Here is a 26,979-nt window from a genome sequence, read left to right as displayed (position 1 = left end):
TCAGTCCTTCTCATTAAACTTCTGGGCTTTATTTATTTTTTAATACGACCATTACATATTACACAAAAATAAAAGTCAAATGAACTTGGTATTTATAAATTATTAAATAAAAATACAGGAATATATATTTATATTTATAGAGCTTTTTCTTTTCTTCTAAACTAACCAAATCTGTTCTCCCACCATTTTATGATTTAAAAAAGTAAAATAGTGTATGCCCTAGAATAAGTGGGGGATGGGATTAATAATTGCAGGACCCAGTTGCCCTACTTCTGTTCCTTCCTTGGCCTAAGCAAGTCCTTATTTGTCCCTTTGGGCTCTGGAGAGCAAGAAACACCCTCTCCACCTATTTAATCTCTGAAAATGACGATTAGATTTATTTCCCTTATTTAAAAAAATGAAATAGATTTAAAAATTGGGAGCCATACTCAGCCTTCCTGGCCAAGAGCTAATCCCAAGGAACTATATGGCTCTAGAAGACAGTCTCTACTTTTCCCTGACAGAAGAGTCTCTGGGGTTTCCATTGCCCCTCTAGCTAAGAAGGGAAGAATAGTTCAAAACAGCCCACTGTGGTCCCATCCAAGCTATGCTTCTGGGAATCCAGACCATGCCCTTTATACTTTCAGAAAACAGCCTCTCCTTCCACGCTGGTGTGAAGGCCTCAGAGCAGGGCATTTTGGTAACCATGGGCCCTGCTGCCTGTTTGCTAAAGGCTCCCCGAAAAGAGCAACAGGGATAGGCGTCCTGTGGTAGAGGGTAGGGTGATGAGTCTGTCCCAAACCTGGGGGAGCACAGGCTCCGATAGGAGCTGATGGTCTAGTCAGTGGTTTTCCAACTTTTTTTCAGCAGCAAACCCCTTAATGCAAATAAAATCTTACCCTGAACCCCGATATGTAAGACAGCTACAAGGGGAGCTGTTCTGTTTGAGGGCAAGTAGCCCAGCGTGCTCACTTCCCCCACCTTCATCTCCCCGAAGGACTCCTGAGGCAACCCCTAGGAAACTTCGGGGCTCTGCCAAGCAGTTTGAAAACCACTGGCCTAGTTTGTCCTGAGCAAGTCAGAGACCCCCCCACCCCAACTGCGTGCCACAGAGCAGCTCTGAGTTTCTGGTATCAGCATACTCACAACAGACCAAGTGGCACATGCAGCCTACCACCTCCCCCATAAATACCATTAAAAAGTGCAGCCCTCTCTCAAAAGCAAAAGTCTGGGCTAAACACCTGAGGCCAATTTTGGTCCCACATTCTAGTGAGTACAACTATGTTGCCACCTTCTGGGACCAAGTGAAAATCTCCAAGAAGAGTCAACCATGGTCAAGCTAAGCTGATCAGTGCTCAGGATCAAGGGCAGGGTTCTAGAGCACTGTGTCTGAAGGAGTAAGCATTGGAGAGCAGCAATTTTAGCACCTTGGAAAGTGCAGCAGTGAGGTCTGGCTCAGGGCATGCATCTGGAGTGAAATCACTTCCTTCTCAAAAGAAAAAACTATCATCTGAATCTGTTCTAGAGGACTGTGAGCTCTCAAATTAACATCCTCAGACTCTGAGGTACAGACACGTAACACCCATGCAAACAGCGTGGCTCCAAAGAAAATATAAATGCTTCCAGATCATGGCACGTACTCTAGAACTCATACACCTGGCCCTTGATAAAGCAGCACCAAAGCCCACCACACAGAACAGGTCAGAGTACACGTCACCCTCACACCCATGGGGTTCAGAGCTGGAATGTTCCTCTCAAGGCATCTACAGTCTCACTGAGACACAGTGCAGGACCCAGAATGTATTCTAGATCAGCATTTATGTCACACACTCAAAAGGAAAATTAATTAGAGCCCCAATTTAGAGTTTAAGTTTGGGTATAAAAGGTCCCAGAGATAGGGAACACTTTAGGCACCAGTGTGCCCCAGTGGGAGAGGAGGGCGGCAGGCAGGTTCCCCTACCAAAGCCTCTACCCACTGCAGGCTCCGCAGCCCTGCCTGTCTGTCAGAGCCCAGGAGGAAGCAGCATGTGCGTGATGCACATGGAAAGGGGACCGTGAAGGAACAAGGCCAGCTACAGAACTGCTTTTCTCTCCAAAGCTCTGCTAACTTTCTGACTTTCCAAAGCCCCTGACTTTCTGCAGAGAAGTGCCCAAAGCCCTTGTCTCCATACAGTGTTTCTCCCTCAGCCTTGAGGCACCAGGACAAAGGGAGGAGGGGAGAGGGGGGCGGAAGGGGAGAAGAGAACTGCCCCTTGTTCTTGCCACTGCAAGAGGGAATGTTTTCTCCTTGATGTATCCCACTGCCACCAGATTAGACAAGCAGCCCAGCATGCACATGAGCACGCGTGCACATGCACACGCGTGTCCAAGCAGCCCACTGTCACAGCCACCTCTCCCTATCACCTGAGAAACCGAGCTTCCATTCAAAGGGATGTGCCTTCTGTGTTTTCCCCAAGTCCCACTCATCCAATGGAGACGCCAGCCCCTCCTGCAAGCCCACCTTCCTCAGGGCTGCAAGCCAAGCTCCAGTTCTAGTTGCCCGTGCCTCCACCTACAGGCCTGAACACCCCCCCCCCCCGCCCCGCCTCCCCCCAACCCCAGGATGACTCCATCTCCTGGCCTCCTGACTTGCCAGATACATTCCCCAAGCTCTCCAGCTCACTCTTCCAACCATCGCCTGGCACACTCAGCTCCCTCACACACCACCCTGCCCGTTCCCATCCCCGTGCCATGCCTAGCTAGTCACCCCACTTCTTTCCAGGGCATTTCTCTGTTCCGTTCCTGCTCTCCTGTCCCCCAGCCACACAAAGCCCCTCCGGCCCTGGACTTCCTCACTTGCTAGCAAAAAAGGCCCCTACGGTTACCAGGGCCCCCAGTGCCACGGCGCCCGTCAGCACTGTCCTCACTGACGCCCAGTTCCCCTCCCGCAGGCGCCGCGCCTCCTCCAGGGCCCCGTCCCCGTATAGAGCTGTGAACTCCGCCTGTGGGAGAGAAGGGAAGTAGGAGAGAAAGAAGGAGAAAGGGATATCAGGAGAGGAAAGAGTGGAGAAAAGAGGAGAGGAAGAATTCCAGTTCCATCCACTGCAAGCACTACCCCTCACCCAGCTCCTCTCCAGCCGAAGCCCCACGGCTTGCAATCCCCCGTGAGTGACTGGCTCATCTGCCCTCCCTGCCTCAAGTGAATCCCAGACTGTCCTTGGCCAAAAAGTCTGCTCAGAACAGGTGTCATTTGCCAAGGCTTGCCTGACCACCACCCATCCGATTCCTGCCCCCATGCGACACGTACTCAGGTGTAAAATGTTCCTGACGACTGGATGCCATTTCCCTGCAGGCACTCCCCTGAGTACTGTGTATTCTGTCCTCTGCTTTGGACCATGAGCCCATCCAGTGATGACTGCATGGCAGCCCTGGAGTGCAGAGCCCAACTTGATGCCCTGGGTGAGGGCATCTGATTCCACCCACATAGGGAGACTCAGCAGCTCCCAGGCCTCATTCCCAGCATAGCGGGGCCCCAGCCTCCAGCCAGGGCCACCCTCCCCTCCCCCTTTACGGAGGGATATGCAGAGCAACAATTGAGAAGTTTCTTACCCAGCCCCCACTGCTGTGGATCCAGTCAGCTAGCCGTGTCTCCAGGTAGGCCACCATCCACTCCTGCACTTGTCCCACAAGTGGCTCCATCTCCTTGTTGACACTCTCAGCACACAGTGCAGCTCCAAAGACAAAGAAGGCCACAAGGCGGCCCCAGTTGGGACCCCCTTGGAAGAGTTCATCAGAGACCTGGGTGAAGCGCTGCTGAGCTGAGCCCGGGGTCACATGCAACTGAGCCGCCAGATCAGAGAAGGTGCGACGGAAGCGGGTCTCGAACTCATCTCCAGCTGCCCGCATGGCTTGGTGCAGCGGATCAGCTGCTGGGCCCTCCCCGGGCCCAGCTCCACAAACATAACCCTTCTGTCTCAGCTTATAGCCTACAAAGTCTGCCACTAGAGCCCGTGTGTCTGGGGCTGAGGCTGGGGTCGCCATCCGGGCGGCTGTAACAGTCAAGGATGAAAGACTGGAATGAATATATGGTCGGAGACCCAGAATGGGGCATTTCAGGTTTGGCGAACCCAGTGGGACAGGGAGGGAGGTAGTAGGAAATGCTCAGAGACCACTGGGCAGGGAGAGGCAAGAAAAAGGAAATTTGGTCATGGTGAGGGGCCAGAGCAGGAGGGGCTGGCCATTAACTTTGTAATAAGCCAAGTTAAATATAAACAAGTAAATTTTATTTTAAAAATATTTTAGATTCTTTCCATGATAACACCAGCTCTATGACACCCCTACAAACCTCTTCTCCACAGTACACACCTTTTGGCTAGAGAAGGGGCTGAGGACCTCCCCAGAGGTAAGATGCGAAGATGCTGGCAAAGGCACAAGATGGGGGAAGAGACAGGGGCTGAAGAGAAAGGTGGGAGAGGCAAAGGGTTGCCTGGGACAGAGAAGGAAGGGGACACTCACCCAGCCTGGATGGCAGCTCTTAGGACCCAGCGCTGGTGGCAAGGAGCCCCCAGCTGGGGCCTTTCATCCTCCTGGCCAGCGTGGAGCCCTGGGAAGGGGAGGACGACATCAGAGCTAGGTGGAGAAGGCCAGGGATCAGGGTCTAGGCTGAGAAGGGCTGGGGTTGCAGCTCCCAGGACTGGGCCCCAGCCCCCATCGCTCTACCAGCTGTGTGGCCGAATCCATGTTTAATGACTGTCCTCCCGGGAAACCCAGGGCCAAGGGCTTCCCGCCGACACCATCTCTACTCCAGGCTCCCCCCAGAGCAGCCCAAAGGCCCAGCTCCTCCCTCACCCCCACCCTCAGCCTGTCTCCAACCCCGCCTGCCAGCCAGGTTAGGGATCTCACGGGTCAGGCCGCTGCCGGGATCCGGGCTGTTTCCTGGTGCAGGAGCTGGGAGGGAGGGAGAGAGGGAGGAAGGGAGGGAAGGAAGGAGGGAGGAGAAAGGGGGGGTGGGAGGGAGGGCCCGGCGCCGGGTGATGATGGGGCCCAGAGATGCGTCCAGAGAGAGGGGCGGGGCTGGGACGCAAGCTTGGGAAGGGCCACAAGTCAGGAAGAGAGAGGGCTGCAGGAGGCCAAGAAGAGCAGGGCCGAGGGCCAGGCCGGGCTCCTGAGCCTGGAGGCTGCCCAGAGAAGCTGGCTGGGCCTCAGGAAACCTTGAAGCATATTCAGCATTTGCAGAAGATCTCTGATGTTCCACGCACTTGTTGAACTTTTCCGACCCTGGAGTGGGTGCCCGGAAAGGGGCAGTTCCCAAACTGTTGGGAACTGTCTGCCAGGTGACTTGCCCTGTGGAACTGGCAGACAAGACCTGAACACCAAACATTTCACTTCCTCTTTTCTCCAGGACCTTTAACCCAGTGGTCCCTTCGTGGGCTGGGGCTTTAGCCAGGCACCAAGGAGCCAGGACTTGGATAGCAAGCAGTTTCTGCAGGTAATTTTTCATCTTCTTTTCTCCTTCTTTTGTAATCAGGTTGGTTTTGTTTTTAATTCTTTTTAGCCAATACATGAGCTCATTCTCATTATGAAAAAGTCAAACAATAAAGAGGTATAGAGAAAAAAATACAACTCCTCCATCTCCCTCGCTCTGCCCCTCCCACAATTTCTCCTCCCTTTCTGGAGGTTGCCAGTGTCAATCAAGGTTGACATGTATCCCTTCAGATTACATATATATACATATATATATGCACATATATGTATGTCTATTATTTATACTCGTACATGGCAGTACATTTACACAGGGCAGTTCACAGGGTATGAAGCTGTCTGACCACAGCTGATCCACACGAGGGCACTCTCAGGCATTTTGACAGACCCACCAGCTCTTGCAGCTGTCACTTCCTTCAGCTCCATTTGGAAGGATCTCCAACCAAAGGCCAGAAAGAGGTAACCCAGTTCTCCTTTCCTGCTGGTTCCCTTTGCTTCTACCTTCAGTCCAAGCCTTGGTATTCCCATCTGCCCCTATGGGCACTGGACAAGCAGTCTTTTCTGTAACAATAATAGTAACAACTAACATATCTTGAAGACGTATTAGGTGCTAAGTGCTTTCTTTACATGCATCATATTTTTTCCTCACACCAGTCCTTACCTTGTTCTATCCTCATTCAATGGATAAGTGAAGCTTGTAGAGGTTAAGTGTTTTGCTCAAAGCCACTTACTGAGAAGCTGGACTCAATCTAATTCTGACTGGAAAGCTTTGTCTTAACACCGTATTGCTTCGAGGTCCCTCTTTGCTTCAGGTCATCAGTGTTGTTATGCTATTTACAAGTCCAAACTGAATCCATGCCATTTACAAGCACAAACTCAGTTCTCCATTGAATTCTGAATGCACAGCCTATTCTACTCTTTTATGACTGTATCCTTTCAACCATCCTCATTTCTTCTTTGCTCTTAGGCTGATCATTCCTGCTTCTACCAGCAAGGTTGCTGCCTTCTTTTGAGAATAACCTAGTCTAGTTCTTCATTTGCAATATTTCTTCTAAGACATTTAATTGAAATAAAAATATTTTTAAGTCTCAGGGTCCAAATATATTTCTGTCTGCCCGCCATTTATTTATAAGCTCTGTGAGAGCAGGAACTGAAGTCTATTCACTTTTATGTCCTCAAGTCCTAACAGAACTTCAGTAAATGTTGACTGAATGAATCAGTCAATGCCTCTGGCAGTTATTAAGCAGGCCCAGTCAGATGTTTGAAGATAACTGCAGTGGCTGTTTAAGAAACAAAGACTGATTTGGAATAAAGGTTCAATGTCAGTCTGAGCTGCCAGGAGAACAAGGTGCTGGACCAACACAAATTACATCAGGTCCAAAGCTGTGTACCTCAAGGATCTTCTCAAACCAACACCACAGAGCCAAGGAATGGCAGCTCAACAGTAGACAAGGCAACAGAGTTTTTACCAGAAAACTTCACGCCACATAGGCTAACCTTGAACCTTATCTATTTCGTTAATGACATATTTTACCAGAGCAAGGAAGACAGTTTTAAACTGCTTGACTGTAAAACAAAGTAGTGTAACATTATTTTATACCCTAAGATATAAAAAGAATATTCCATGGGTTATACACATACCTATTAAATAAAAAAATAAAATTGAATCACTTTAAAAATCAGTCCTGGCTTGACAGTATTGTTATAGTTAATACTAAAGTTAAAATGCAAACAGGAATGAATTCTACAATAATAAGGTAGTATACGTCTCCCTGTTTATTTCCAACTTAGTCACTATTTACAGTTAAACTCTCCTGCTGTTTTAAATTTAGAGATTCCATTTCTATTCTAAGACTCCCCACTTCAATACTCTGAAAATGTTAACTATTACCATTAACTGTTTTAATCTTACATAAACAAGTAAATAAGAGAGTGGACTCCAGAGGTGGACTGCTGAGGTTCTAATCCCAGCTCCCTAATTATTATCTTATGTGACCTTGGGCAAGAGTCTTAGTCCCTCTCTCCATCAATTTTCTCATCTGTAAAAATAGCCATAATAAGACTCCCTGCTCCTATGATGGCTGCACGGTATGAGTTAATGTTTGTAAAACTATTACAACTATAAGTGCTATATAAGATCAGTGGGAAGTAGAAAAAAAAAATAAACAAAACTTCACATGCTCTTTTCACTAAAGTAGGAAAAAATGAAGAAAAACACCGGCCCTGTGCCCTTCTTGGAACCTCCCACTGGAACTAGAACCCTATAGTCCCAGCTCCAAGAGTGTGGTGTGTTCATTCATTCGATAATTTAAAGGCCTACTACTGTTATGAACTATCAGACACATGCTCTGTCCTCAAACGGCTTAGTCAGGTTAGAGATCAGAATTCGAACCCATTTTTTTACAGATGAGAAAACTGAGGTTACAGAGAAGTTGTGCCTTGCTCAAGATTACACCGCTAACTAGCACCAGAAGTGAGACCAGAAGCTTTGTCTTTCCACGACTTTTAGTTCAGAACTTTTTCCAATGGGCCACCCACCCTTGTGGGCCGCGTCTGTTTTTATTTGGGATTCTGCCTAGTTTTCATGACCTTCCCTTCTTTGCAACGCCCCCCCTCACCAAAACCTGTAAACTAGAGTTTAGACAACAGTGAGCCCTGCAGAGAAAGTCACACACTGAGCGCTTTGAACCTTCCCCTGCAAGAAAAGGAAATGTTACTCTTTACATCCTTCATTAACTCATCCCATGCCAAAAAGGTTGAGGTCGTTAAAAAAAATTTAAAAGGGCAGAGGGTCTCACCCAGGACGGAAAGGGTGGAGTCCCCGCCCCCTAGTGCAGCAACGCAGACAGATGGGAGCCACCTGTCAGAGGGCTGTGGGCGGGGGCCTGGGCCGCGACGGCCGCGAGACCCGAGGATGTGTGCTGCTGAGCGCACGCTCAGAGCAGACAGCTAGCAGGAGACAGGAGGTGATCGTCTAAGACCCTGGAAGCTGACGGCAAGAGGGAAGGAAAGGTAGTCACCAAGGCAAAGCAGAACTACGGGAGGTGGAGGATCCTGGAAGTGAAAGCAAGGAGAGTACGCAACTGCGAGGGGCGGTTGAAGCGGGCCGGCGGCTTCTGCGTGGACGCAGGCGAGTGGGCCATTCGGAGCGAGGTCACAGAGGCGGCGCTGCGGGCGGGCCCTGCCGGGGCGGGGGATGCCATGTCTCGAGAGCGGCCCCCCCGCACCGACATCCCCCGCAACCTGAGTTTCATCGCCGCGCTGACTGAGCGCGCCTACTACCGCAGCCTGCGGCCCAGCCTCGAGGAGGAGCCGGAGGAGGAGCCAGGCGAGGGCGGGACGCGCCTCGGGGCCAGATCGCGCGCTCACATTCCGAGTCGGGGCCGCCGGGCTCGCTCCGCACCCGCCGGAGGCGGCGGTGCCCGGGCGCCTCGCAGCCGCAGCCCCGATACCCGTAAAAGAGTGCGTTTCGCCGACGCGTTGGGGCTGGAGCTGGCCGCCGTGCGCCGCTTCCGCCCTGGAGAGCTGCCCCGGGTGCCCCGCCACGTGCAGATCCAGCTGCAGAGGGACGCCCTCCGCCACTTCGCGCCGTGCCAGCCCCGCGCCCGCGGCCTCCAGGTAGGCGGCAGGTGCACGCACGCCCTCTCCCTGGACCTCCCCATTTCGACCGCGGCGGGCATGGGGGAGTGGATTAATCAAGGAATACCCATATCCACCTCCACCCCCGGGATTGCTCTTGCACGTCCCTTTTGGGGCTCCCATTGGCGAGGGGCTATCGGCCACTCTCGCAGCTTGGCCGCACTCTGAGGGCCCGGACTTCGGGGTCGGCGTCGGATTGGTCCAATTACTCGCTATGACCCCGCCCCTCTCTGCCCTCCCTTCGCCAGGGCTCGGTGCTCCCTCTCCCTCTTTCGTCCCCAGGAGGCGCGCGCCGCCCTGGAGCCGGCCAGCGAGCCCGGCTTCGCCGCCCGCTTGCAGGCGCAGCGTATCTGCCTGGAACGCGCCGAGGCGGGCCCGCTGGGCGTGGCCGGGAGCGCGCGCGTGCTGGACCTGGCCTACGAGAAGCGCGTGAGCGTGCGCTGGAGCGCCGACGGGTGGCGGAGCCAACGCGAGGCGCCCGCGGCCTACGCCGGCCCGGCTCCGCCCCCTCCACGCGCGGACCGCTTCGCCTTTCGCCTGCCCGCGCCGCCCGTTGGGGGCGCCCTGCTTTTCGCCTTGCGCTACCGCGTGACAGGCCACGAGTTCTGGGACAACAACGGCGGCCGTGACTATGCTCTACGTGGGCCCGAGCACCCGGGCAGTATTGGAACCCCGGAGCCTCAGGGCTGGATTCACTTTATCTGAGACGCCTGCGGCCGACGGTGAAAAAACCAAAGGCACCTGGGGGCTAGGGGTGCCCAAAGATTTGGCGGGCTGCTGTCCGAGAGAGTCAAGTGCGGGAGACATCAAAGGGGTTTGGGGAGTGGGTGGAATCAGCGAAGGTCGGGGAGATAGGGGTGGAAAACACCGATTAGATGTGAGTAGACGGAACCCAAGGTACCGGAGAAAGGAGACCCGAAAGGGCGCTAGGAGGATTCGAAAAAAGCGAAAACTAAGGAGTATGGTGACGTTCTCTTCCGTGAGCAGGCACTGGGAGAAAGTTCGGCGGGCCTAGGCAGTGGAAGGTTAGGGCAGCCCTCTGGGGCTGAGCTGGTGTGTTGCGTGAAGTAGCAGCCCCCTCAGTTGAAGTCATTTAGATTGCTGGCTCTTTCCCTTATCTACCTTTGCCATCTCAGGTCCCCCAACCCTGTCCATCCTAGCTTTAACTCAGCTATAGTTGCCTTGCTGAAATCCCAGAAACTGGCCATTGCTCCCCAATCCCTGGCATTATGACAGGATTCCCTTGTCACCCCTGACAGTCCCTGGCTTGGGTATTGGAGAACTGGATGGGGAGTGATGGGAGATAGTAGTCAGAGCTCCCTCCTCCAGCCTCTTTGCAGCCCTGGGGGTGTGTAAATGAAGACAAAACCAACTCCAGACTTGTGCTTGTAGCCAAATAACGCGGCGGCTAATGGGTTGCTACACTCAGGGGCTTCCAGAAAAATGCCAGCCTTATTGTTCTGGGTGCCTTCTAATGACCTCTAAGCACTTTATGGACTGTATTTATCAACGGACTGTGAATCACAAGAATCACTATTCTGATTCTGCTCAAGACTAGGAAGTCACTGACTAGCTGTATAATTTTGGGCAAGTTCCTTCACCTTCCTGGGCCCCCGTTTCCTCCTGGGTAAATTGGATTTGGTTTAGGTGATCTCTTTTGGCCCTTTCTTGCTTTGACATTTTATGATCTGTGAGTAGCAGAGTGTAGATTAGAAGCCACGTTCTCCACCCTACAGTTGGAGTGCTACAGTTCAGAATGCACAGCACCCCGAGTGTTTGGTTGGGGCTGAGGATGGGTCCTCCAGTTTTTGACACAAATGTTCCAAGGCCAGGAAGCCTCCCCAAACCAGCCTGCAGCTTCTGGGTATTAAGGCTTCTTTCAAACCACAGCTCATCCTCTGCCTCTTGCTTTTTGCTCTGGCCCTCACAGACTTCCAGCCTGGATGCTCTGAGACAGCTTTTGGAAGGTCTCTTGGGGGAAATGATGATTGGGAGTCCCAAAGATGAAAGGAAATAATGTTGGGGAACTTGTGAGGATATGGGATTACGTGTATAAGAAATAGAAAGCACTTCAAGAATCAAAACAACTTGAAAATTAAATGGCACCAGAAGATGGCAGTGTGCTCCATATCCTGAGCAAGTGAAATGGGAAAGCTGGACTCTTACCCCTACACATTCATGCCATATGTCTCTCCTGGTTAACCTCTGCTAGTTGTTGGGGTTTTCCCCCCCCCTCTTACCCTATTCCTAAGCTCTGCTTTTCTCTTGTCCCTCTCTTTTCACTTCCATTTTTCTTTTAGCATAATAGAGTACTTACCTTCATTTTCTCTATTTCCAATTGCTTCCTTCTCATTTTTGTTGATCTGTGCTATTCCTTGTCCCTCCAGAAGGGGTGGAGAACCTACTTGCTTTTCTCCAAGACCATGGTAGATCCACCTTCCTCCTTCAGGCTCCTCCTTAACAGTCTTCTAGAAGGGAGAAGAGGGAAAAGAAGCAGTTCCTGATGCAAATGAACAAGGAGCTCCCAGGTAACCAGCTCCCCACCCCTTTATATCTGTTACTGATTTCTCAAAGAAAAATGTCTGGATCCCCTTCTTCCTTATCAGTAAGTGAGAGAGTGCATCAGGTGTACCTGTACAAGCATTCAGAATAGAGTATGGGGTTTGTTACCATGCCCATCCTACCTAAAGCCTTAATCCTTTGAAGAAAGATGCCTGAAAAAGAGGAACTCTGAGTCATTCCTCAAACAAAGGGCCATTTAAACATCATTCTTACCTGGTGAAAACAATTTCATACATCTTATGGATCACCTTCGGGTCAAAGTTCCAGCAGAGTGAAGAATGAAACTGTATTGGAAGCCACCAAGCAATGCACTTAGTTATCAGTGAAGAGCCCAAGGGAGGATGATGGAGAGGGAGACTGGGTCAAGGCTCAGGGTGTAGTAATCTTGCTTAATGTGTGTGCATTACTGTTATGTTGTATTAACAATCATAATAGCTCACATTTACTTACCCACTAAATCTGGTATCTTGCTTGCATTATAATCTTCAAAATAACCCCAGGAGTTGAGTAATATCATCCCTGTTTTAGAGAAGAGGGAACAGCTCAGAAAAACTCAGTAGTTTGTTCAAGATCATATAGCTAGTACAGGCAGAGCTAGGATTGTGAACCCAAAAAATCTCCAGAGCTCCAGTGCATAAACATGATGTTACATATTTTTTCCATTAAAAACCTTGCCATATATCATCTTATTAGGAAAATAACACAGTTTATAATAGTGCTCTGTCTTCCCATCCTCCCAGTCTCCCCAAGTGGCTTGGAGAAGGCAATGCACTGAGGGTCCCAAACTTCATCTGCTCCTTTTGGAGCTTGCTGTCTCCTATGCCAGTGTCCCAGATCTGAAGAATCAGCAAGGGACTAACTCGCCTGCCTGCTAGAGAACTTGGAACCCATTTGAACTATAGCCTTTCCATACAATGGGATTCTCCCCTGGCCTTAGTCAACCCTCCAACCTATTGGTGTGCCACCCCCTTCCCATACCCACCACTAGCCTTGAACAGGCCAATTGCCTAAACTTTCTCCTAGAAAGCTCCCCAACTAGGACTGGATGCTCTGTGCTCTGGCCGTCTCTGAGAGTCCTGGCATTACTGAGTGGAGAAATGCAAGCTGGTTGGAAGCAGGGAACCAAGGATAATCCATTGTTCCCTGAGCTCTTTCTCTGTAAGAAATACTGTGGCTCACTCATGCCCCCCGTTCTCAGCTTTACAGACCCAACACATAAGTCTTCTGGTTCTCATATAGTGCTGCTCCAGGGCCTTGGGGTGAGCTGACAGCCTAATCTGATAAGGTAAACAATAGGAATTTGGGGGAATCTGCAGGGATGTGTTGTGTTAGGCATTGTGGTAGGGACTTGCCTCTAAAGGCTGATGACTCGATGAACAGGAGCAATTTAGGGTATAACGTGAGCTGTGGAGTCGGAAGTGCCATGAGAAACCATGACCGTGGCCGGGCTTGGGTCCTTGAAGCAACACAGCAGGAGCACTGTTGCCCTTCCTCTCATCCAGACCTCAGAGGTCTGATAGCCTTCCTTCATTTCCTTTGTTTCTCGTTATGAATGTAGTTCATCATTTCTCTTCAGCATAACCCTTAACCCCTCAACTTTCCAATCTAACTCCCACATTCCTTGCTACTAACTCCTGTGTTTCTCTGGAGGTCCTCTGGATTCTTGTAATCCACATGTCATAGAATCAGACCTGGGAAGGCTTGTCTTTAGAGATCACTGGATCCTCCACGAGTAAGGACACAGATCCAAAGATGAGAAGTGACTCCCAACAGGGTCAGATGATTTTTCAGTGCAGCTTGAGATGGGGCTAACCTAGGCCTCCTGACCACATCCCATTTCCAGGGTACAAAATAGGGCTTTGCACAGTTAGATCCCCCCATTTTTCATGGCAAAGGATAACATCAGAAATGTTTCATTTTTGCTACTAGTTTCCATTCCCTTCCCCATCTAGGCATAAGGAAAAACAAAAGGGACTGGTAGTTTTTTGTGTGTCCCCAGCCGTGGCACTTCTTTGGTGATATTGCTAAAGAAAAATGAAGTTGCTGAAAACACTGAATAATCCACCCATTGAATAGCAGACCTGGAGAACTCAGGCCCTCCCAGAGCTTCCTCACCCCCTTCATAGTGCAGCCCTGTTCACTGGGCCCCAGACCCGCTAGTACTGTGCCTCACTTCAGCTGCCTTATGTACCTGCTCTCCCTTCTGGATAAAACACCTCATGTTTGAAATAAAGTTGAAATATGAAAAGAATGTATATCATCGGATATTGAAGTATTGTTTGTTTTGGGCTAAGGGTGGCAAAAGACCCAGCGACAAGGTTCTTCCCTCATACCCCCCATTTCTTGGTCATTTCATTTCTTAAAGGTCCTATTCCCTGTTACTGGAGTCCTCTGGATACGCAAACGTTGAGTGGGAAGGAAACATGGAGGAGTTGGGCAGCCCTGGTATAAGACACTCCACAAGATCCCACCACCATTTGGGGTAATGGTAGGGAAAGTTACCAGGGCCCAGCGATTTAGTTCCCTGGCACCCAGCACCAGTTGCTGGTGTAGTTAAAGGGAAGAGCTTGGGTAGAAGCCCCTAGTTTCCCCGTTGGTGGGGGTTCTTCCTTAAGGGGGCCATCTAAGTTACATTATGCTCCTTAAGCACTGGAGAGAAGAGCAAAGCCCTCCCCCCACACCCAAAGCCAAGGATGAGAAATATGACAGAGGAAAAGCAAGGACCTCTGTCTAATCCAGAATGGAGCAATAGAAATAGATATTAAAGGGAGGCATCCCTGAAAAAGATAAAGTTCCAACATAGTATTGACTCCTGCATCACCTGAATGATGAAAGAATCCAATTACCTGTAAAGTAATGAGACAACGTTCCTAGTAGGGAAGCACTAGCCCCAGAATAATCAGATGCCTCCCCATTACATCATAATGGCCAAATTGTGATGTCACTGCAGAGTACCCACTCTTTGATATGTGTTGTAAGTGAAACCAGATACACTGAAGAGTAGAATCAGAATGATGATCAGACACCCCAGGAGAGGTAAGGGGGGCTTTCCAGGGGTTCTCACTATGGCTTATTGCCTAGGGTCCCTCTTTGGCCCTAATGTCTTTCCAGACTTCGTACATCTTAGTTTGGCAATAGGTGTGTCTGAAATCTTCCTTCCACAAACTCCTTCATGGCAGCTTTTGCTATCCCAAATTCTCCATACTTGTAGTTCTCATGGGTCAGCCCTCAGCTTTGGTATTTCTTAGGAGATAGAGAGCAGAGTTCTCCTAAATAGGGCAGAAACTCACTGTATCTATTTGGTTAGCCCAGGGTAGATCCAACTTTTGGGAACCTTAATCATACCTTTTTAAAGAAAAATACATTAGTTACAAAAGTGAATATATTTTAGAATGAGAAAAGATATGAACAAATTACAATTTTAGAAAAGATAACAAGTACCCCAATATCACAAATTCAAAAATAAATTTAAAAACTTATCTACCTGGTAAACCTATATATATTTCCCCGCAATTCTGTTTTTGGCTGCATGCTCTTTGATAGCCTTTTCAAATGATGATTATATATAATATTTTCTATAAAGAGTGTGGGAAGGTACTTCACTCTATTAGATGGTTACTTTTGTAAATTCTCGATAATTTAGGAACTTATCTCCTTCACACCTTGTATGTGATAATGTCACATAATTTTTAGAATTTTTGTCAAACTTGGAAAAACTCAAATTTCTTTGGTATATGTGGTATAAGATTTTGGAGCATTTCAAATTTGCAATTATTAATGTCATATACAATACGTCTTCACTTAATATGTTGATAGGTTCTGCAACTTCAAGCAAAACAATGTATAATAAAACCAATTTTACCATAGGCTAATTGATTTAAATAAGAGTTAAGTTCCTCTGGCATGTCAACGTTACAATGAGATGACACTGAACAACATGTTATTCGAGGACCTATTATATGCTGAATTGTTGACATTAGGAGTACTATGGAAGCTATATGTATTAGTTTTCTAGAGCTGCCATAAACTACTACAGAGTAGTTTAGGTGGCTTAAACAACAGAAATTCTCTCACAGTTCTAGAGGCTAGAAGCCTGAGATCAAGGTGTCAGTAGGGTTGATTTCATTCTGAGGTTCCTCTCTCCTTGGCTTACAGGTAACCATTTTCTTACTATATCGCCACATGGTCTTAGGTGCATGTCTGTGTCAAAATTTCTTTTTATCATAAGGACACCAGTGGATTAAGACTGGCTCTAAAGACCTCAATTTAATTATCTTTTATAGACCTTATCTCTAAATACAGTTACATTTTGAGGTACCGGAAGTTAGGACTTTAACATATGAACTTGGGGTAAGGACACAGTTCAACGCATAACACTATACCTATTATTCAACTATTCAAAGAAGTAACTGCAAACCACAAAGCCCAAACTAAATGTATCCCTAACTCAACTTTCTTAGCCACTCCCAAAATGCTCAAGGCCCCACCATTTATACCTGACAAAAGAGAAAGTGTGATAGAATGGAAGACAGAACGGAAAAAGATGTCAATCTTAATGAATTACAGTTTAAATATTTTTTCCAAATTTTACAAAAGCCTATGACCATGTTAACATTGCTGGGGCTCCTCCAGTGCTTTGGAAGAGGTCTGTGCAAGGGGGGGCCTGTAACCTCAGCTTCCTTAGCTATAGGGTAAATGTTCCTGTGGTCAGTCCTAATATTTGAGCCATGCAAAGAGAGAGAGGATTTTTACCAATGATGGGTGATTAACATTTCTACACTGAGGATGACATGATGAGTCCCCATTCTTCAGTACTAGTCTCTGGACTGTACTGAGGATTATTGTCTTGCTAAGGGAGGGATTATCAGCCTCTTCCTCTCTTCCACTCCCCCACTCAGTCCACTCCATCTTCTAAAGCTTTAGGGTGAAACCCACATAAAAGTGAGAGATGTCAGCCTACACTCCAGAACTGGGGCAGAGGAGTTTCTTCTTTCCTTTGGTTCTTCTCCTAAATCTGTCTTTGATTCTGCTCCCTACTCTTGACTCTCAGGAGTGTCTTTCTGAAACAAGAAAGGTGGCTGAGTTCCCCACCTGTCATAATCCCAAACCCGAGATCAGGGATACCCAGAGTGACTGACTGAACCCTCTAGGGTCGGGCACTGAATTCCCACAGACAGTTCCTGCCTGGCTTTCCAGCCAAACAAGCACAAGTCTAGTCTCATTGTTTGGATCATGAAAGAATGACCTCTCTGCTAAAATCTGAGGGTTGCTGCTGGCTAGTGTTTCACTTTTCCCTTCCTTCATTACATAAAAACCATCGGGGTATTGTAATAGTCATGGTTTAGAAGTTGTATGCACCACCAGCCCTGACTTAAACCCTGAAGGATCAAAAGCTTCTAACTCTAAAGCTGAGTATGAATGTCTTCATTACTTACTCCTGTTTTTTGCTAATACTAGTTTGAAGGACGTGGGGCTGGCTCTTAGGTGAGATTGTCACAAAATATAATAAGGGAGAAGGGGGAGGCAGGGGCACATATGGGGCCAGCAACAGAAAATAGGGCCCCACACTGAAAAGAGATATATCTCTGATGTCTGGCAACCCTGAAGAGCTCTAGATCTTAGAGTGGAACAATGAAGAATCAAGTAACAGTTATGGTGGTTGGCTTTTGGGGGATACAAGTGTAGGGGTGAGGTCTGCATAATACAGGGCAAAGTCTGAAATTGTTTTATAAATTATTGCAGCTTATAAAAGCTACTACTAAATGACCTGAATAGGCAAGAGACTTTTTCAAAGACCAGCATAAGAACAGAAGAGTTACTTCAGAAAGTATGTTCCCAAATTTTAGTCAGAAGACAGAATCCTAACTATACACACTTTTGGCCCACAACTTAAGTGTATGGAATACTGCTTTGGTGGAAAGTCCATTTCATGGTTATCCCTTGTATGACGGCGAAAACCAAGGTCCCTAAATAAGAGGCACTGCGCCAAGTCCTCTTTACTAAGTGCAGGGATGGAGACCTGGGGGTCTGATAGATCCCAATAAGGTGACCCCTCCAACACTTCTTTGGGAACACCTATGCGGTGCCAGCTGGCCCCGGGAAGCGGCCGAAGGTGCCACGCTCCTAGTATCCTTGTCTTTCTGGGTAGCAAGATATTTAATCCATCTCGAGAACAAGTTCCCGGTTGCTCCAGCCGCTTGGTTTACAGTGACCCTGCTGACAGCGGTTGGCCCCTTTGCTGGGAAGGAACTGCTCGTGTAAAAGGCTGCCAAGCGAATGCTGAAAAGGTCTTCCCTCAGGAGGAAACAAATGGGAAGTAGTTGGCGGTCTGGACACTTCAGCAAGTGCTGTGAATTCCTTGGGGAATTCTGGGAGGAACATGGCCCCCTGTACTTCGAAGGTCCGGCGTCGCTAGGTCGAGGGTGGGGGAAGGTACCATTCACGGCACCCTGGCCCCGGAGGACATCTTCCCTGCCCCACGCACCCAATAGCCACCCCGGCTGAGGCCCACGCAGCCAATAGCCGACTTCAGCCGAGACACACGCAGCCAATGGCCAGCCCAGTGCGTTTCGCCGGTGCCCGCCTGCCTGCGTCCACCAATCGGGACTCGGGCTACCTTGGGACCCGCCCCACCCATCCGCCCCGCCTCCAACTAGCTCGAGCAGGGCTGGGCTACACGGGCGCGTTCTCGGGGGCGGGAGGGGTAGTCCCGGTCCCGGCTTTCCGCGCGGGTGGGCTCGGAGCAGGCCGCACCGGGCGGGAATCCCACTCCCACCCCGGAGGCCCCCTGCCCTTTCTCCCCCTTTTCCCCCGGCCCATGGTGCAAGGCTGGGAGCCGCCGCCCGGGCCGGACCGCGGTGAGTGATCCCCAGCCCCTTCGACTTACCTTCCCTGCCCCTGTGCGATCTCCGACCTCCGGGAGCCCTTATCCCCGCGCTGGGGGGAGGAGAATTTGAGTTTCGAACTACCCCGGTTCTCTTTTCTCCTCTGGACTTTTCGATTCCCTGTTGTAACTGGGGGAGGGTGAGTGGGTGTGTAGGGAGGGAGGGGAAGGCTGGTTTGGGACGCCCTTGGCGAGGGGAGGATTGAGATTCGCCTGCTCCCTGGGGCTCATCGCCCCAAGTGTAGCAACTTTTGTTCTCTGACCCAGTTTGGAGCCTTCTAGACTGCCTGTGAAATGGAGGATAGGAGAAACGTTTCCTTCCCAGGCCTCCCTCCTCCTCCCCATGACTACCTCCTGGCGACCTCAACACACGTACAGAAACCTGGCCTTACTTCTGGGGAGCAGTGGACTTGGGAATGAAAGGTTTGGGAGAAACCGTCCCTTCTGACCTCCTACCCAGCCATACTCAGAAAACCAACCGGGAAAGTAAGAACCCGAATCCTAGAGGTTCCTGGTGTTGCGTCTTAATCTGAGACTTCTAAACTGAAAGAACACTCAGCTGAGACCTGTTTGATAATGTGGGCCCGGATCAGATCTTTTATCATATGAACGATACATTTGAAGCCCTTTTATGTGATATAATTAGGATAGGCAGATGGCAGTAGAAAAACAAAGAATCCAGTTAGAGTTGGGAATTTTAAAAACGATGCGTACATGTCTTAAACATTGCCATTAAAAGTATATTCATTTCACCAATCTTTTGGGGTAGTGTCCAGGCGTTTTCTTTTTGTAAACCTTCTGATTAGAGTTCCCAATTGTCTTTCTAGAATAAACTACACAAACAAATCTCAAATCTGAGAACTGTTTAAACTAGTGATGCCTGGGCCCCAGTCCAGACTTATTAAGTCAGAATGAGGAGGAGGGTGCCCTGCTTTGAGTTTCCCAGGTAATTCTAGTGTGTAGTCTGAGATGGGAGCCACTGCCTCTCGTCATCTATGATTTATTTTCAGGTTTGGTTTCTTTAAAGTGGAGTGAGGACTTTAGCACTTGTGAAGCAATCTGAATGCAGAACCCTTTTGAGATATTTAAGTCCCTTGCCCCTCCAATCTTTTATACTTGTCTTGCCTACTCCCAACTGAGCAATTTTTATTTTTATTTATTTATTTTTTTAAGGAGGGCGCAGCTCACGGTGGCCCACGCGGGGATTGATCCAGCAACCTTGGTGCTATCAGCACCACACTCTAACCAACTGAGCTAACCAGCCACCCCCAAACTGAGCAATTTTTAAAATGTATACTCCTCTAGTCTTTCCAAAGCCTTTGTCTTTGTTTTCATAGGAACCATTTTTAATACACGAATTTTTCATAAGTTTATGTGATTTTAAGTACATTATTATATAAATACAGAACAACAGTGGGCACAGTAAGTAGGTAGGTTTGAAATCACACACAACTGACCCAAGTACACAGGGCAGCTGAAGGAAGCAGAGGATTTGGCACACGAAACAGCAGCCTACCAGCCTCTAGTCTCCAATGTACTGTGGGTATTGATCATGTAGTCCAGTGGGTCAGTTTAGCCAGGCTCTTGGCCCAGTTGAATACACCTCCCTTCTACTCTCTCCAGCTGATAGCACCAAAACCCTCTTATTTAAGTTCTCTTGAGTTTTCCATCCATGCTTTCCATTCATTCACATCAAGCTGTTTGTTCCTCTTTAAGCAGTTACCACCATTGCCTTTATTAAGTTGGGAGAACATAAGGCAGAGGTTCTCAAGCTGGGCTTCTGAGCAGCCAGTGAACTCCCTGAGATTACATACATAATGTGTAAGTGTGACTGCTCATTTGGGGGTGGAGGAGAAGTCATTGCTTTCTGAGGGTCCGTAACTTTTATCTGATTCACAAAGAGGTTCATGATCCACAATGTTGAGAAGCACGTAAGTTGAATGTCACTAAAAGTTGTAGGCCCTTAAAAGTGTATCACCAAAACACATTTCAGGCAGTACTTAAATTCTTCTCTGAATAAAGATGCAGGGAATTGAGCAGGATCATATCTAGTCTCTCATTTGAACTGCCACCTGCTTTAACCGTAAGCCTAGGCTCAAGCCTGAAGTTTTGAACACTTTTTTCCCTAGGATTGTGCGTGTAAACACCTAGACTGGAAGTTTAAGGCAGCCCATTCTTTTCTGCCATCTGCCCAGGGGTATGGAAAGAAAGCCCAAAGGAAAAGAGGGCATTGTTCTGACTCTTTTTTTATTAGTGGCTTAAAATAGCAGTAGGGCATATCTGGCACATTCAATAAGGATACGGATTTATTAATTATTCCGAATTGATAATCCCACTGCCACCTCTGCCTGTAGGAGTCATTCCTGCAGCTTTGATTTCCTTCTTTTTCTACCCTCCCCGAATGGAGGCCCAAGAACACAAGACACTGTAGTGTCTTCATTGTGGTTTGGATCACTCTAAGGTCTGCCCTACTTGTTATAATTCTCATGAGCCACTCTGATTATAGTTTCTCCCTATTTCAAAGCCAGATTCTTCCAGGGAGGTACCAGCTGTACAGCTGTGCCTTGATTTAAGCCACGATTCTGTATTAGGACATCTTCCATAACTTGTGTTTTGTATAATCGGAACACTGGATGTGTACAGTACACCAATACGGTATTTGCATTACTGCATGCTGTATTGAAATATCAAGATGATGCCGTGTGAATCCAAAGGCTAGCAAACCCCATGAATGAGCACAGTGTTTCCTCCTAGGCTTATAACGGTGCCTGCTTTATTTCCTGTCTGGCAGTCTTCACCTCATACTGGGCTGCTTTATCCCTTACGCTACATTCTTCTCATATCCAAAGTGTTATTGTGTCCTTAAAGAACAGGACACAAATAAGGTTAAGTAGATGCCAAGGGCTGCAGTCATAAAGTAGCTCTAGTTTAGGTTTGGTCGTGTTCCTGCTGGGCCATGGTTTCTAAATGGTGGTTTAGCACCTGGCTGTGCAAGCAGTTTCTCACTGGCCCATCAGCTGTGTCTAGGCTGAACCTGAAGGGTAAAGGTAGAGCTACGACACTGGCAGTTCACCTGGCAATCAAAAAGGGTTTATGTTCAAATTATGGATTTAATTCAGTGATTTTCATAATTTTTTAAAGCAGCAAAATCCTTTCTGGAATTATATCCAACTTCCAAAATATAAGAAGTATAAAATCACAGACGCCCTGGTTTCCTCCAGTGCTCGTTAGAAATAGGACTATGCAAAACATTGAAAATAGTGATTTTAAATAGTCTTTGTCTCACTTCCCCCATTGTCTAGGAGAAGCAGTACCTTATATCAATTACCCCATGAAGCTGAAGTAATGATAAAAGCTATTTATTGAGCCTTTACTTTGTTCTAGGCATAATGTCAAGTGCATTTTTTTCATTTAGTCATAAACTTGTGAGGTAGGTGCTGTTATTACCTCCCCTTTTTCTGATGGGACACTAAGACTTAGGTTAAATAACTTGCCCAAGGACAAGCAGCACTCTAGGACGTGGTGGAGCTTCGATTAATCTCAAATCTACTTCACCCCCCACCTCTACCTCTAACAGCTGCTCTAAGCCCTGCCTACACATGCCACCTAGTACATAGTAAGTGTTTAGTAAAATAACTTTACACTCAGGACTGTCTTCATTTTGTACATATAAGGAAACTAAGGCTCATGTAAGGTCAGTAACTTTTGCCCACATTGCTAGCTGGTGGCAGAACTGGGGTTCAAACTGCAGGTTGGCCTTACCCAAGAATCATAATTTCTACCCACTGTGCCGTGCTGCCCCCATTTACCTTCTTAAGGTTCTCTTCAAGCTGTATTGCCTTTAGGCTCTGCATGTCCTTCGGTTAAGATTTGCTTGTTGAATGGTGACACACATTAAAATAATTCTGAATTTTTCTAATCATTATATAAAATCCCTGATATTATTTGTAACTTTCTAGACTTGAGATTTTTCTCAATTCATCATGTAGCGTTTACATAGGAATTCTGTCCCATCATTAACATATCAGCAGTAATATTTATAAACTCGGATGGGATTCCTCTAAGAGTAAAGGGTGACAGATGTGTTAAAAGTCTCTAATAAAGGCCACACAAGGAGCTGAGTTAAAATTCGGTTAACAGGATTATTCTGGGAAGTAACTTGAGCAGGTATTTCTGGAATGAAGGTGATGGGGCTATCCCTGCAGTCCCAGAACCAGTGCTGCTGCTGGGTGGCTTGCAGGACCTGGTTACTATTTACAATGAATTTGCCCACCTGGGCTGGAGAAGAAAGCTGGCCTGAAGAGATAAGCACTGCCGGCCTTCCGCCCTGTGTGTGGGGGGCTGCTAAAGTCTGAGGGAGCTCTTTAGGCTCCCTAGAGAGAGACTGAGCTGTTGGAAGAGACAAAGGCTGGCGGGGGAGGGGATAACCTTTGTTCTGAGGATGACTTGGGGGAGGAAACATTCCCCTCTACCCACGGGGACCCAAACCCTGGGAGGGGTAAGACCCATTTATCCCAGATAGCTGACCTATCTTTCATCCTACTGAGAAAAAAACTAAAGCTATCAGGTTTGGGCTTAAGGTTTAAAGGTCCTATCCATTCCCCTCCCACCCCCCAGCTTCTACCACCAAGAAGGGAAAGAAAAGGGGGCTGGGTTCTGGGCAGAGGAACAATGCTGTCCTACCTTTACCTTCTAGATTCTCATGCGTTGTATTTCAATCCTATCTCCATTTTCTAGAGATAATAATAAATTGTTAGGAGCTAAAGCATTTGTAACAGTTCGGAAATTACTGCTCCTCTTGTTTTTGTTGTTGAGTCTTCATTTTGTGACTCTTGTTCCATGAACTTGGTGAAACGAGTTTGAATTGGAAAGGTAAAGGCTATATAAGGATGTTTTCCTTCTTCTAAAGACAGAATTTTGTCTTGGTGACAACACTCACTAGTCATGTGATGGGTTAATATAACTTCTGTGGACTTTGGTTTTCTCATACAATGGGAATTTTAGCAGACTGGTGATTCATAAGGTTATGAAAACTAAAGGAGAAATTGTTAAAAACACTTTAAAAGCAAAACAGCACAGTACACGTAGAAAGTTGACTGTTTTGGAGTGCAACATTTTGTTTGGTAGAAATTGAACAATGGGCCAAAAGAGGAACGCCAATGATTGAGCTGTGTTTCTTATTACAGCTATCTCTGAAGGGCACAAATCAGAAAGCATCATGCCTCCTAATAAAGAGGCCAGCAGTCTTAATACCTCCCCTGCGGGGCTCATCTGCCTCCCTCCAATCTCCGAGGAGCTCCAGCTTGTGTGGACCCAAGCAGCCCAGACCAGTGAGCTGGATGGCAATGAACACCTGCTACAAACCTTCAGCTACTTTCCCTATCCCAGTCTAGCAGACATTGCCCTTCTCTGCCTACGCTATGGGCTGCAGATGGAGAAAGTCAAGACTTGGTTCATGGCCCAGCGCCTCCGCTGTGGCATTAGCTGGTCATCTGAAGAAATAGAAGAGACTCGAGCCCGGGTGGTCTATCACAGGGACCAACTCCATTTCAAATCCCTTCTCTCTTTTACTCATCATGCAGGGCGGCCCCCAGAGGAGGTGCCTCCTTCTCCAGTGCCGCCTCCAGAACAAGTTAGTCTTGGAATAGTGCCCTTGACTCTTACTGAGCCCATCCAGGTGAAAGGATTGAAGGTAGAGCCCAAGGAATCCCCAGAGCCATTGAGTCACCACAAAGCAAAGGAGCCCCTGATGGCGCCTGGCAGTGGGGCATTCTCCCACCAATCAGAATTTTGGCAGGATCTTCAAAGCAGTGGCTTCTCTAAGGAGCAGGCAGGCAGGTGTCCTGGCCAGTCACATGGCCTAGGTACTGCTTCCTGGAACCACTCCACAGCTGCCCACCAGCCACGTACTCGGGATAAGCCCCCGCCAATCTCATTACTTGCCAGTAGTTGTAAGCCGGGGTCAGCGTCTAATGTGACTCCTTCTTCCTCTACCTCTTCTTCCTCTTTCCAGGTACTGGCTAATGGAGCTACAGCCACCTCTAAACCCATCCAGCCACTGGGCTGTATCCCACAGCCACTGTCACCCACTGAACAGGCACTACCCTCATATGTGGAGCCAGTCTCGCCCCAGAGGCTAAGGCATAACTCAGTACTAGGTAGGGTTGGGCCTGCAGAGTACCTTTCCCCAGATACACGCCAGCGAAAGACCAAGCGCAAAACCAAAGAGCAGCTGGCTATCCTCAAATCGTTTTTTTTTACAGTGCCAATGGGCACGGCGTGAGGATTACCATAAATTAGAACAGATCACTGGTTTACCCCGGCCTGAGATCATTCAGTGGTTTGGTGACACACGCTATGCCTTGAAGCATGGGCAACTAAAATGGTTTCGGGACAATGCAGTACCTGGTACCCCTAGTTTCCAGGACCCAGCAATGCCCACACCACCGCCTTCAACCCGCTCCTTGAATGAATGGGCTGAGACACCACCTCTGCCGATACCCCCACCTGCACCAGATATACGTCCCTTGGAGAAGTACTGGGCGGCCCACCAACAGCTCTGGGAAAGTGACATCCCTCAACTGAGTCAGGCATCAAGGCTTAGCACCCAGCAGGTCCTGGATTGGTTTGATTCTCGATTACCTGAGCCAGCTGAGGTGGTGGTTTGTCTAGACGAAGAAGAGGAAGAGGAGGAGGAAGAACTGCCAGATGATGAGGATGAAGAGGAGGAGGAGGAGGAAGATGACAGCGATGAAGATGTGATCATACAGGACTGAACGGGGGGGCTATGGGAGGGGAGGTCTGTTACTAAAAGATGAACCAACTTAGTAACTGTTTAAACAAACCACATTTTAAAAATTACCTTGTGGCAAAGAACTTGAAAAGCTTTGTGTTCTTGAGGTTGGGGGACAGGGATGTAGCAATGGTGGACCAGGGAGGACGAGTGTAGGGGCACAAAGTGAGGCAGGGAACTGAATGGGCAGAAATGCAGACCTCCAGCCTCAGTGAAGAGAGTGCTAAGGATCTGGTCCAAATTGGGGGCTGGGTAAAGGCTCTTGCTGTCCTCATATCTGCTGTCCTTTTCCCTTAGTGTGCTACAGAGAGGCCATATCCATAGGAGGATTGGAAAGCAGGAGTAAAGAATTCTGATTTAACTGATGATTTCAGTGTATCCCCTAGTCCCACTTTTCGCTGGAATATAAGGCTGCCTTGCACCCCTCCTTTCCTCTCTCAGCACAAGTCCATGCATGATGCAGCTAAGAATATCAGTCTGCCACAGTCTCACAAATATTTCCTCTTCCTCATACCACCTTGACTTGATATATTTTACCTGCTTCATGACTGAGTTACACAGGAAGCAGAATGTTTTCATTTCTGATACTGGGACCACTTTGCCTTGTACCTTTTTCTCTTTCCAAAATTCCCATTCTGTTCACTATGTCTCAGGGTAAATCTTCCCCCACGGAGCTTGTGAAAAAGTTTAATAACTGGGTGGAGAATAATTTAGACTGGATATTTATTGGAGGTGGGAATTAGGGGAGATGTCCTTTTAAAAAAAGTAGAATTAGGTTACAGAGGGATAGAGGAGATGGAATGGTTTCTACTGTTCAGAGGACTGCAGGTAGGCTCCAGGTTTGGTTTTACAAGCCTGACACTCCCTCCTGCCTAGCTTGACAGATTTTTCATCTTTTTGGTGTTGGTTCAATTTGTATCCAGAAGAGAGACCTCTCTATAGCATCTGTCTTGAGGACAGAGGGACCAGGTCTTGAACTGAATTTATTGATGTTTTAGAATGGTTTTCATCGGGGTCAGATATAAAGATATCAATGGGTTACCCATCTAGACACAAGAGTGGAAGCACCAAATTGCTAAAATAATAATAAAAAGGCCAAAAACAAAATTGTTTCTCCTCCACTTTGCCACTTCTATGGTTTAGAGATTAATGGAGCCAGATCCATTAACATTCTGATCTAGTACTTTTATTTTTGAAGCCTTGGGATATATTGAGACAAACTAGAGGCACACAATCTTTGAAAGGCAGTAGATCAGTATCTCTCACTATGCAGATTGTTTCCTGCACCTGCTACAGCACATGCTCTTGCTCAGAATAGGTGTGTCTAGAAATGCCTTTAAAAATAAATTCAGAGTTCCAGAAAGGGTAATGAGTTCAGCTACGAGGTCATTCCCAAGACCTAATTTATTTCTGGCAGATGCTTGCTCTCTTTACATTTTCCTAATATTTTTGCTTAAGGTCTGCCTGCCAGTGGTCCACTCATTTAATTTCTCATTTCTACCCCTTAGTAGCCAAAGAAGAATAAATACTTGATCTCAGCGGCAGTGTTCTTTGCCCCTCCCACCATTCTAGAGCTTGTAACACCAGTAGAGCTGCAGTGGCAATAAAAGGGCATCTTTTATTACTTACATACTTTAGTAAGCTGGAAGTCTGTGTCTCCAAT

At 47.9% G+C, this 26,979-nt stretch overlaps 3 protein-coding genes and 1 long non-coding RNA gene across 6 annotated transcripts; 2 read left to right on the top strand and 2 right to left on the bottom strand.

Annotated features, from left to right (window-relative positions):
• Window positions 1-9,371, bottom strand: BCL2L2 (BCL2 like 2). 2 transcript variants are annotated; one of them, XM_033109116.1, is made up of 4 exons: window positions 9,156-9,371; window positions 4,474-4,561; window positions 3,568-4,007; window positions 1-2,960 (listed from the first exon to the last, which is right to left on the bottom strand). In XM_033109116.1, exons 3-4 carry the CDS (start codon window positions 3,997-3,999, stop codon window positions 2,811-2,813), a joined length of 582 nt encoding a protein of 193 aa, XP_032965007.1. In that variant the 5' UTR covers window positions 4,000-4,007; window positions 4,474-4,561; window positions 9,156-9,371; the 3' UTR covers window positions 1-2,810. The 2 variants fall into 2 exon arrangements, with proteins under 2 accessions (XP_032965007.1, XP_032965006.1); XM_033109115.1 differs by lacking the exon at window positions 9,156-9,371 and adding an exon at window positions 4,861-4,963.
• On the top strand, window positions 7,098-26,944 carry PPP1R3E (protein phosphatase 1 regulatory subunit 3E). Of its 2 annotated transcripts, XR_004423274.1 has the most exons (3): window positions 7,098-9,057; window positions 9,361-11,606; window positions 23,710-26,944. XR_004423274.1 is itself a non-coding variant. In XM_033109114.1 (2 exons), the coding sequence occupies exons 1-2, from the start codon at window positions 8,641-8,643 to the stop codon at window positions 9,781-9,783; spliced, it is 840 nt and encodes a 279-aa protein (XP_032965005.1). In that variant the 5' UTR covers window positions 7,098-8,640; the 3' UTR covers window positions 9,784-13,891. The 2 variants fall into 2 exon arrangements, 1 of the variants encoding a protein (XP_032965005.1); XM_033109114.1 differs by lacking the exon at window positions 23,710-26,944 and having other exon boundaries at window positions 9,361-13,891.
• On the bottom strand, window positions 11,307-18,763 carry LOC117023892 (uncharacterized). Its single transcript, XR_004423275.1, has 2 exons — window positions 18,527-18,763; window positions 11,307-12,159 (listed from the first exon to the last, which is right to left on the bottom strand). It is a non-coding gene; the product is annotated as an uncharacterized LOC117023892 (long non-coding RNA).
• On the top strand, window positions 18,292-26,944 carry HOMEZ (homeobox and leucine zipper encoding). Its single transcript, XM_033109107.1, is given in 3 exon segments — window positions 18,292-18,497; window positions 23,710-24,773; window positions 24,775-26,944. Coding segments are annotated over 3 exon segments (1,629 nt in total). The 5' UTR covers window positions 18,292-18,457; the 3' UTR covers window positions 25,300-26,944.
• Window positions 26,945-26,979: the final 35 nt, after the last annotated feature.

This window comes from Rhinolophus ferrumequinum, chromosome 6, assembly GCF_004115265.2.
Source record: "Rhinolophus ferrumequinum isolate MPI-CBG mRhiFer1 chromosome 6, mRhiFer1_v1.p, whole genome shotgun sequence".
Classification (NCBI taxonomy): Eukaryota; Metazoa; Chordata; class Mammalia; order Chiroptera; family Rhinolophidae; genus Rhinolophus; species Rhinolophus ferrumequinum.
Note: the sequence above shows the minus strand (reverse complement) of the source record. Positions and strands in the feature narration are given on the sequence as shown.